The following is an 11,839-nucleotide window of genomic DNA, read 5'->3' as shown; positions in this document are numbered from 1 at the left end:
CCGGCTGCATCACAGTTTGGTATGGTTGCTGCAGAGAAATAGATCAGAGGTCAATCCTCAGGACCATAGGAGAAGCAGAGAGGATCATTGGAGTCTCTCGCACACCCAACCCCTCCCCCCCCCCCCCACAAATTGGCATGATTTACCAGGATAATTGTCTGAAGAGGGTGTGCAAAATTATCCTGCACACATAATCTTTTGGCTGCTCCCGTCAGGAAAGAGATACAGGAGTATCAGAACCAGCACCACCAGTCTGAGGAACAGCTTCTTCCCACAGGCAGTGAGAATGCAGAATGACCAAAGGAACTGCTTACATTGACCATCTGAGACTGTCATTCATACAAAACACTATTTATTTATTTATATAGATAAAATACTTGCCCTGCATATGTATTATTTGTCTGTATGTGCGCTATGTCTGGTTGTGTGTCTGCATGTTTTTGAACCGAGGATCAGAAAACACTGTTTCGTTGTGTTGTACTTGTATTTCTTTTCTTTCTTTCTTTGGCTTGGCTTCACGAACGAAGATTTATGGAGGGGTAATGTCCACGGCAGCTGCAGGCTCGTTTGTGGCTGACAAGTCCGATGCGGGACAGGCAGACACGGTTGCAGCGGTTGCAAGGGAAAATTGGTTGGTTGGGGTTGGGTGTTGGGTTTTTCCTCCTTTGAGGTGGACAATGAACTTGACTTGATATCATCTCCCAGCTTCTATCATCATCTCCATTGTTCCCTCCTCCACCTGACTCTATCTGCTCATCAACCCATCTGTATTTACTATCATCTATTACATTTCCCCCCCCCCACCTCTTTATACTGGTTATCACCCTTTTTTACTTTGAATCCTGATACAGGGTCTTGACCCAAACATTGACTGCCTCTTTCCCTCCAAGCTAAGTTCCTCCAGCAATTTAATTTTGCTCCCCTATCACTTGATCATTCCACCTTACCACATACATTTATTTGATTGACCCATCTTCTCCCAAATCCCTTTCAAGATTTATTTTACTTTTTCCCATTTCTGTGGAAAGGTGATTGGTTTATAACTTAAACAGTGTTATTCTCATCACAGATGCTACCATACCTCTTGAGTACTTCCAGCATTTTTTCTTCCATTTTAGGATTGTCTGTCAGTTGAGACTACAACGTGTGGTAATACTAAAAGTATAATTGACAGCAAAATTATTCCAACTACAGAACATTAACTACTCAGTAATTTTTGATTTACTCTGGAATGTGGAGGTATTAGTGGAGCAGCCGTCACTACCCATCCCTCCTGGTCGCAAGGTATTGAAAGTTAACTCAATAAATATGAAATCTTGTGATAAGTTCAGTTTCTTGAGAGTAATTAATTAATCAGATCTTTCCCTCAGTACAGCAGCTTTTGTTATTATTATGTTTTCATATTTAACTGACATATTTCCAAATTTATTGAATTTAATGCTACAATTTGCAATTAACAAGCTTAACTAGTTCAAGCTTATAACTGCTTGGGTGCCATAACCATCAGCGTTATCACCCTTTGAATTAATAAGACAGGAGTGTAGTGGAGCTTCTAGTTTGATATTATTCTTTAAATAAGAAAAGTACAACAAAGCAAACTTAACCACATTACCATTATTGTCAGGACAGTACATTGAAGGCATAGTTGTATAGAGTTGGAAAAATGTTGAATTCTGGAAGTCAGTATTTAATGTTACAGCAGAAGAAAACAAATAATCATATCATAATCTTCAAATCAATCACTGCTTCCATTGCTTTATTTGATTGGGAGATGTTAATGTTAAATTCAAAGGATTCTTGTCCAATCTTGTGTCCGATACAGTTTTAACAAGGTACATCCACATTTAACATATTCCTGAACCATAAATTACAGTATCATCATGTTTTTTTTGTAAAGCCTGGCCACGTATTTGTGCCCTTAACCTTTGAACTGTCAGTTCTCAAATATTTCCATGTAGAAATGTTTTCTAGCAGCTCATTCCACATTATTCTGTGGAAAATAAAAGATAAATTCTTCCTTTTATTTGAGGTTTGATACTTACTTACTCAAAACCCATATATTCTACAAGTTAAATGGATCACATATATTTCACTAGTTTACAAAAATAATCTGGCTTTTAGCGTCCAGAGCAGAATTGGGTGACTGTTGAAGCAGGTGTCACTGAATAGCCACAATCTGGGGAAAATAATTCTTTATATCGGTGGAGTTTTCTTCCAGCTGCAGCAAACAATCAACAAGTTCATCTGGTAGCAGAGTTTGCTCTTCAAATACACGATCATTCACATACATTCTGTGATGTTCATTAAACACAAAGTGAACCTCTTCTTTCCTAAGCAAGTACTTTAAGTTGTCCTGCACCCTTAAATGGCCTGAGCTCAAATCAATGTTCATATTCCCATTGGTGGAAATATCGTGTATCTTGTGAAATGCTGGATTGTTGAAGCCTTTGTATTCCTTTACTTGACTATCCTCATTGTTTTGAATTGATTGGTCTCCATGATGTGACAAAGTTGGCACTCGACATATGGAGCTTTGAGGCTTGTAGCCAATGTTCTCAGCTTCCTCATTTATTTGACACTGATTAGAATTTTGAACTACTGGAGTGTCTAGTATTTGACCCTCAAAATCTCCACAGTCTATTTGTTGATTTGTTAATTTGTTGATTTCATGCAGGTCTTGTATTGAGTTTTTGTTGTTGTTTAGTAGTGAAACCTCTTGCACTTCTGTTATTGGTGGATCATTGTACATTGGATGTATTGGAGAATACAAGAAGGGAAATTCATCTTTCTTCTACAATGGAAAAAAATGTAAAGCTGTAAATATCAAGAAAATTTCAATGCCTATTCAAAGATTTGCAAACTAAAATTATTAACCCTTTGGTGTAGCCTGCTATGTGGATTAGCTCTAATTATTGGATAACTATCTGCAAATATTTTCTATTCAATGAACATAAATTCAATGTTTTCGTATAAATCATAGCTTTACACAAAATGAAGGTCTTTGCAACAAAAAAGGCTGATAATATTTGTTGATGCTGGGATCAACATACACCATGCAATATGGTGTATTATTTCCAAATACATTATTATCTCTAGGTTGTAGGTTTAAATCAATTTCAAATGGGCGTAAGACATTTCCCTATATTTTTGCTACTTACACCAGCAGCTACACCACAATGAAGCATCATACGGTGATCAGAGAGGTTCTGAGCAACTTGGTAGAAGGTGAATCTGGAAATCATTCATATGAAGTTCATTTTCAAGCAGTTCTCAGGGGTAAAGCATTGCCTAAGCATATTTAAATATATTAATGAATATTCAGTTCAGATTTCAAAAGGGCAAATCTTCTATGAAGGACCTTAATAAATTATTTGCTTATGCAATAAATATAGCAGTTAGCAGGCAATGTAATTGATACAATATATCAGGATTTCCAAACAATTTTCAATAGAATGCCACATAATAAGATAATAATTGTTTGTGAAAACAATGCCCTGAGGATAAGTGCAAGAACAGATAGGTGGCTAATTCACTGCTCATACCAGAGTAGAAAGTTGGTGTAAAATGTAACTTTCCTGATTATTTGAATGTGGGAAGTGAGATCCTAGAAGGATGAGCGGTGAATAGGGTTATTCATAATTTGAATTTATGATTTAGATTTGGAGTTAAAAACCTTTTAAATTTGGGGAGAACACCCCAGAGGCAGAAAATAGAGGAGGAATCAATACTAAAGAGGACACCAGCAAATTAAAAGAAGAGATTAATAACACAGCATATTGGGCACATTTAGTTGCCCATTCAGAGCCAGCTCTTCAGTGCTTGACGTCCTGCTTTGCGGAAACTGCCAAAATGTTTGGCCTGGAAGTCAGCCTGAAGAAAACTGAGGTCCTCCATCAGCCAGCTCCCCACCATGACTACCAGCCCCCCCACATCTCCATCGGGCACACAAAACTCAAAACGGTCAACCAGTTTACCTATCTCGGCTGCACCATTTCATCAGATGCAAGGATCGACAATGAGATAGACAACAGACTCGCCAAGGCAAATAGCGCCTTTGGAAGACTACACAAAAGAGTCTGGAAAAACAACCAACTGAAAAACCTCACAAAGATAAGTGTATACAGAGCCGTTGTCATACCCACACTCCTGTTCGGCTCCGAATCATGGGTCCTCTACCGGCACTACCTACGGCTCCTAGAACGCTTCCACCAGCGTTGTCTCCGCTCCATCCTCAACATCCATTGGAGCGCTTACACCCCTAACGTCGAAGTACTCGAGATGGCAGAGGTCGACAGCATCGAGTCCACGCTGCTGAAGATCCAGCTGCGCTGGATGGGTCACGTCTCCAGAATGGAGGACCATCGCCTTCCCAAGATCGTGTTATATGGCGAGCTCTCCACTGGCCACCGTGACAGAGGTGCACCAAAGAAAAGGTACAAGGACTGCCTAAAGAAATCTCTTGGTGCCTGCCACATTGACCACCGCCAGTGGGCTGATATCGCCTCAAACCGTGCATCTTGGCGCCTCACAGTTTGGCGGGCAGCAACCTCCTTTGAAGAAGACCGCAGAGCCCACCTCACTGACAAAAGGCAAAGGAGGAAAAACCCAACACCCAACCCCAACCAACCAATTTTCCCTTGCAACCGCTGCAATCGTGTCTGCCTGTCCCGCATCGGACTTGTCAGCCACAAACGAGCCTGCAGCTGACGTGGACTTTTTACCCCCTCCATAAATCTTCGTCCGTGAAGCCAAGCCAAAGAAGATATTGGGCACATGACCAGCAAGAGAATTGTATTGCAGGTAAGTGTGAGGGAATGATTCACAAAAGTGTAAATCAGTTTCTTGGTTCATTAAATGTATAAATGACTATTCAGCACAGATTTTTAAAAGTGAAAGTCTTTGAAAGACATGTGTCTAAGGGTTATGTTATATTATATTTATATTAATTGGAAAATAGAAAACTAATGGGGTACAAGAAGTTAGGGTTTGTGGAGCATTAGGCACATTAGGTTAATTAAGCCATAAAGTGCACACCATGAACAAAGTTTATTTGACTTTAAAATAATTAAAATGAAAGAAATTACGCAAAATATATCAAATAGTAGTTGCAGACTTGCAAAGAACTTGACTCAGATTTGATTCCATTATTATTAAAACATTTTGATGGCAAGGGAACAAAAACAATTAGAAGAATAAACCAGAATAACAAGATTGCATTAAAAAAGAATGAACAAACTGCATTTCTTTTTCCTTAAGGCTGAGAAGAGCACGGTTTGACTTTGACAGTCAGAGAGAATATCTTCACATGGGAAGACCAAAACCAATGGTGGTTACTTAGATGTAAATTAAGATATTAGTAAGAAAAAAGAATTTTACCAAAGAATGGTGAAAATGTAAAATGTATTAAACATAGAAACATAGAAGGCAGGAGCAGGAGTACGTCATTTGGCCCTTCAAGCCTGCTCCGCCATTCAGTGAGATCATGGGTGATCTTAAAATTCAGTACCCCATCCCCGCCTTCTCTCTGTAACCCCTAATTCCCTTATACTGAAGAAATATATCTAATTCCTTCTTAAATATATTCAATGAACCTGCCTCTACTTCTGTCTGTGGCAATGAATTCCACAGATTCATCACCCTCTGGGTAAAGAAATTCCTCCTCATCTCAGTTCTATTATCCTTGAACCATGGCCACGGGTTCTGGACTCCCCCACCATTGGAAACATCCCTTCTGCATCCATTCTGTCCAGTCCTGCCAGAATTTTATATGTCTCTATGAGATCCCCTCTCAATCTTCTAAATTCCAGCGAGTAATTCAAATTGCGCAATCTTTCCTCATAAGTTATTCCTGCCATTCCAGGTATCAGCCTGGTGAATCGCCTCTGCACTCCCTTCATTGCAAGAACATCCTTCCTTAGATAAGGTGACCAAAACTGCACACAATACTCCAGGTGTGGTCTCACCAAGGCTCTGTACAGCTGCAGTAAGGTATCCTTATTCCTATACTCAAATCCTCTTGATATGAAGGCCAACATACCATTTGCCTTTTTAACCGCCTGCTGTACCTGCATGCTCGGCTTCAGTGACTGGTGCACAAGAACCCCTAGGTCTCTCTGCACTTCCCCATCTCCTAATCTATTGTCATTCAAATAGTAATCTGCCCTCCGGTTTGTATTACCAAAGTGGATAACCTCACATTTATCCACATTGTAGTGCATTTGCCATGTATCTGCCCAGTCCCCCAATTTATCCAAATCACACTGGAGCTTCCTGACCCCCTCTTCTGTGCACACAACCCCTCCTAGCTTAGTGTCATCTGCAAATTTGGAGATATTATATCCAATCCCCTCATCTAGATCATTAATGTAAATTGTGAACAGCTGGGGTCCCAGTACAGATCCCTGTGGCACCCCACTAGTCACCGCCTGCCACTCAGAAAATGAGCCGTTTATCCCAACTCTCTGTCTTCTATCTGCCAGCCAGTTCTCAATCCACATCAATACCTTGCCCCCAATTCCATGAGCCTCGATTTTGCATGCCAGTCGTTTATGTGGGACTTTATCGAAGGCCTTTTGGAAATCCAGGTACACCACATCCACTGGCTCTCCCCCATCTATTTTACCTGTCACCATCTCAAAGAATTCCAATAGATTTGTCAAGCACGATTTACCTTTTGTAAATCTATGTTGACTCTGTCCGATCCCTTCTCTGCTAGTCATATGTCCGCTATTACATTCTTAATAATGGATTCCATCATTTTGCCCACCACTGATGTAAGGCTCACCGGCCTATAATTCCCCGCTTTTTCTCTACCCCCCTTTTTAAATAGTGGGGTAACATTAGCTACCCTCCAATCCATGGGTAGTGATCCTGAGTCTATCGAGTTCTGGAAAATAATTCTTAAAACATCTGGTATCTGAATGTCCACTTCCTTGAGTACCCTGGGATGTAGATTATCAGGCCCTTGGGATTTATCGGCCTTCAATTTCCCCAAGACCATGTCCTTAGAGATACTGATTTCTTTCAGCTCCTCCCTTGCATTAGTCTCTGTTTCCCAACATCCTTGGGAGGTTATTTGTATCTTCTCTTGTGAAAACAGAACTAAAGTAAGAATTTAATTGGCTTGCCATTTCCTTTTTCCCCATTATATATTCCCTTGATTCTGACTGCAAGGGACCTTCTCTGGATTTCACCAGCTGGAGTTGCTGAAGTATGTCATCAAGATGCATTTAAGGAGAAGATGACGGTGAACTGGGAAACACAGGACAAGGCTCACAGATATGGATGGGGAGAATGGGAGGAGATTCATGGTGCAGAAATACAGCCAGCCATCCTGTTATATATTGGAATGCCGAAGCTTTTGTTTTAATTTCTGCGACCCTTCACACTGTTCCTAATGCCAATTTGTCTGTTATTACTTAGAATGTTACTATAAATTCTGGAGTTCTGGATTGAGATTGTAATGTTGCTTGGCAGCAAATTGTTTTTTAGCTTATGCTTTTGGTGGATCATGCTTTCAATTTGAATTGATTGGACAAATGGCTAGTTTTTCTGCTGTAGACTTGAAGAGATTTCATGGAAGTATATTGAAGAAAATAAACTGTGAATATTTTCTGTCCATTAGTTTAAATACAGTATTTTGCACCAGAAGTTAGTAATATCTAATTTATTATCCAACTCAATTCCATCTAAGACATGCTAAGTTCAATAAATACTAGCACACATATCACTGTAAACACATTTCATCTTGTAGACAAAGTATCAATTACATCCATGTTACAGAATAATTTAGAAAATAGGTAATTTATGTTCAGTTTCTTTTCTCAACTTATTTAGCGTACTCTTTGATGTAATGGGAAGATAAACTTAACTTGTAACTCGTGTTTGCAAAACATGAGGTTTCATTTTCCCCTAAGAGAACATTATCAGTCATCCTGCCAAAAGTGTGAATAAATAATGTGAAACTTATGAGGAGGGCCAGGTGCTTACATTAAACTGCCATCTTAAGAGTTTTATGACCAACATTTCAATGCAATGCAAAAATAGTAATTGGGGGAGTTTTTTTTTATTCAGAGGAGCAAAGCAAAATATATTTGTGTCATTTTTCATCTAATGTAATAAGCATTATTGCTGTTAAATCGTGTAAGGATTGGAATTACCTGGATTCCTTGAGGCAAAAAAAGTTGGTGTAGATGCAAGAAAGTTGTTGAAATTAGATTAATAAATAATGAGATTTTAAAAATTAGGCAGGAAAAATTATACTCTTATTCCAATTCATGTTCAACAAATCCATGCATTTATCTTTGGCTTGGCTTCACGGACGAAGATTTATGGAGGGGTAATGTCCACGTCAGCTGCAGGCTCGTTTGTGGCTGACAAGTCCGATGCAGGACAGGCATTTATAAAGCATCTTTAACATCATAAAGAGGGTTGTAAATCTATGGAATTTGGTGCCACTGGTGGGTGTGTAGGCCAAGTCATTAGGTGTATTTAAAGCAGAGATTGATAGGTTCTTGATTAGCCAGGGCATCAAAGGGTATGAGGAGAGGGCTGGGCAGTTGGGCTGAGTGTGAAAATGGATCAGCTCATGATTAAATGGCAGGGCAGCCTAGATAGGCTGAATAGCTTCTTTCTACTCATGTCTTATGGTCCAAGTACTTGTTAACCTTCATTGATTCAAGTGTTTCTCAGGGCAAAGGATTGCCTGGTTACATCACAGGTAGAGCAAGTTTTGCTATTTAGTTGGCTATAAGATTAAATTTTATTGAACTAGTTATGTTGCACATTTTTCATAGCTGCTTATTGAAATGGAAGAAGTAATAATGACAATCAAGTCAAACTCTGTAAAATAAGAAAAAGAATAGATCAAATCTAGTACTGTATGTATTTGATTTTCTGATTCCTTACCCATGATGAAATATTGGCCCACTGTGAGCACGTATGCTATCTGTGATTTTTCATGCTGCTCTTGTGGCTACAATACTCCAATTAATATTAGAAATTAAATTTGATAATAAAGTTCAGATAATGGACTGTCTAAATGAGGAGACTGAATGAATTGAATGATCTTATTTTGTCAAAAAATTCTGATTGCATGATTTGTTACCAAATTAAAACATAAACTAATTTTAACTGATTCGGATTAATATGACAACTTCTTTACCATTGCATTGATCACAGAATCTAGATTTAGTCAAAATTTTAAACAAATTGAAAAAATATGGTCAGTTAGCTTATGCAAATAAGGTATGTCAATTGCTACAGAATAAGTTAATACATTTATGGAATAAAATACATCTTAAGAAGTAAGGTTAGATTGTGGGGGTTTAGGTATTAGTTTACAGTCTACAAGGGACATCACCTACGGCTCCTAGAACGCTTCCACCAGCATTGTCTCCGCTCCATCCTTAACATTCATTGGAGCGCTTTCATCCCTAACGTCGAAGTACTCGAGATGGCAGAGGTCGACAGCATCGAGTCCACGCTGCTGAAGATCCAGCTGCGCTGGGTGGGTCACGTCTCCAGAATGGAGGACCATCGCCTTCCCAAGATCGTGTTATATGGCGAGCTCTCCACTGGCCACCGTGACAGAGGTGCACCAAAGAAAAGGTACAAGGACTGCCTAAAGAAATCTCTTGGTGCCTGCCACATTGACCACCACCAGTGGGCTGATATCACCTCAAACCGTGCATCTTGGCGCCTCACAGTTCAGCGGGCAGCAACCTCCTTTGAAGAAGACCGCAGAGCCCACCTCACTGATAAAAGGCAAAGGAGGAAAAACCCAACACCCAACCCCAACCCACCAATTTTCCCCTGCAACCGCTGCAACCGTGTCTGCCTGTCCCGCATCGGACTTGTCTGCCACCAACGAGCCTGCAGCTGACGTGGACATTTTACCCCCTCCATAAATCTTTGTCCGCGAAGCCAAGCCAAAGGAGACAAGGGACATTAACATTTCACAAACAAACATCTCATTTGGAATGCAAATATCTGCATTGACTTTATAGAAACCATGAAGAGTGCTCAGGAAGACTTCACAAGTAGGTGTTAATTGGATTGATGTTGTAGAATTGAAATGGACTATTGTCTTTAAAGAAATAGCATGCTTGAACAGATGTCCAGGCTCATAAACTGATTAATCTTTTATTACTAAACTGGTGCAAGCAATTCAAATTTCTGGTTAAAGTCTACAATGTGGTTTTGCAAACAGAGAAAAAAGCCATGCCATTCTTTGGGGGGTGGGGGGAGATAGAGAGAGAGAGAGAGAGAGAGAGAGAGAGAGAGAGAGAGAGAGAGAGAGAGAGAGAGAGTCAGTCAGTTTTACTGCAGAACTTGATGTTGAAGACTGCAAGTTTTGCAGACCTTCCTCAAGACCCCACTTGAAGATAGGTTTTGAGTTCTGAGTTCAGCCTATTCTAAACCCTTGTAGTCAATTACAAGAGGCTGTGGCTGGTTTCTCCTGAAATAGGGGAGATTTTTTTTTGTGGTAATCTGGAAGAGGTTAACTTTTAGAAAGACCCACGAGGGGCAAGTATCTTCGGCAAGACACTGAAGTGTCTGATTGAAGGAGATCAGTTTGTGTGTGTCCAACGAACAACAAATATCTCTCTCTGAAACCAACAAAGACCTTCTTGAGTGGTAACAATTTAAGTTAAAACACGAGAGCCTGATGAAGATCATAAATATTAAATTCTGTGTGCAGTATGAACATTGCCTGACAACAATGAACTTGGAGAAGTGAAAATTGAATGATTGGACTGTGAATCAAAGAACTTCCCTGAACACATACACAATACATACACGAGCATTTAGAATTAGAAGGGGATTATGTTAAGTTAATAGTAACAAGTTAAATATTGATATTATTACATATAAAGAAAATTAAATAAGTAACAATTGTCTTTGTGAATTTTCTGTTGCTTGGTTTTGGACTTGTCCTGTAACACATTGTATATATTTTTAAAATCAGATTGAAAACTAAGAGCTAAGGAAGTGTTTGAATAAAGTCAGAAAAATAAATAGAAAGACGACGAAGGAAGTGGGCAACTAAAATCTCACCAATCATACACAGGGTCCTTGGGTCTTCGTGTTGATTTTCGAAAATGCTATTTAAGGGATCACATTTTATCTTGCAGACAGATCTAACTCAGAATGGAAATCCTCCGCAGATGCTCATTATTCACAGGGAATCCACTGACAGTATTTTCTTCCCTGAAAATGTATTTTTGGAGGAATGTATGGAGTGGGATCATTTCTCACATCAGTATGTTGCATCAGTGCATTACAGGAGAAGAAATTGAGGAGATTGCTGTATAAATTTCACCAAGCAATAGAGGTGCTATTTATGATTCTTGTGTGGGTACTGCATTTTGTTACCATCTTCTGAGATGTCAAACATGACAAATTTCCTGTCATGTACCTCATAGGGAACATATGGCCATACTGTACCTTGGCTGACATTATTAGATCCCCATTGGCTAACCAAGATTTGTTCCCCCCCCCCCCATCCCCGCAACTGATCCTGGTAACAACTACACCTCATAGTTGTCGCACTTCAGGAGGAAGTCAGGAAAACATGATCTAGTCCTCATCAAGGGCTCTGTAGTGGAGAGGGTAAAGAACTTGAAATTCAATATCTCCGAGGATCTGTCCTGGAGCCTGCATGTCATGCGATCATGAAAAAGACTTGCCAGCAGCTATACTTTATGAGGTGTTTGAGGAGATTCAGTATGTCACTGAAGACACTAGAAAACGTCAATAGGTGTACTGTGGAAAGGATTCTGGCTGGTTGAATCACTGTCTAGTACAGAAGTGGTAGTGCTCAGGACAAGAAAAAACT

The 11,839-nt window shown here is 39.6% G+C and overlaps 1 protein-coding gene across 5 annotated transcripts in view; it reads right to left on the bottom strand.

Annotated features, from left to right (window-relative positions):
• Window positions 1-1,608: 1,608 nt before the first annotated feature.
• Window positions 1,609-11,839, bottom strand: part of LOC138762747 (interleukin-12 receptor subunit beta-2-like) — a 107,351-nt gene continuing 97,120 nt past the window's right edge. For 3 of the 5 annotated variants that reach the window (XM_069936321.1, XM_069936322.1, XM_069936323.1), the window contains one exon: window positions 1,609-2,791. In XM_069936321.1, the coding sequence (XP_069792422.1) occupies window positions 2,159-2,791 (633 nt within the window). In that variant the 3' untranslated portion in view covers window positions 1,609-2,158. Of the gene's footprint in view, window positions 2,792-3,158; window positions 3,289-11,839 lie in introns of those variants that run through there. The other 2 variants (XM_069936325.1, XM_069936324.1) reach the window with 2 other exon arrangements.

This window comes from Narcine bancroftii, chromosome 5, assembly GCF_036971445.1.
Source record: "Narcine bancroftii isolate sNarBan1 chromosome 5, sNarBan1.hap1, whole genome shotgun sequence".
Taxonomy (NCBI): domain Eukaryota; kingdom Metazoa; phylum Chordata; class Chondrichthyes; order Torpediniformes; family Narcinidae; genus Narcine; species Narcine bancroftii.
This window is presented reverse-complemented; position numbering and strand designations above follow the sequence as displayed.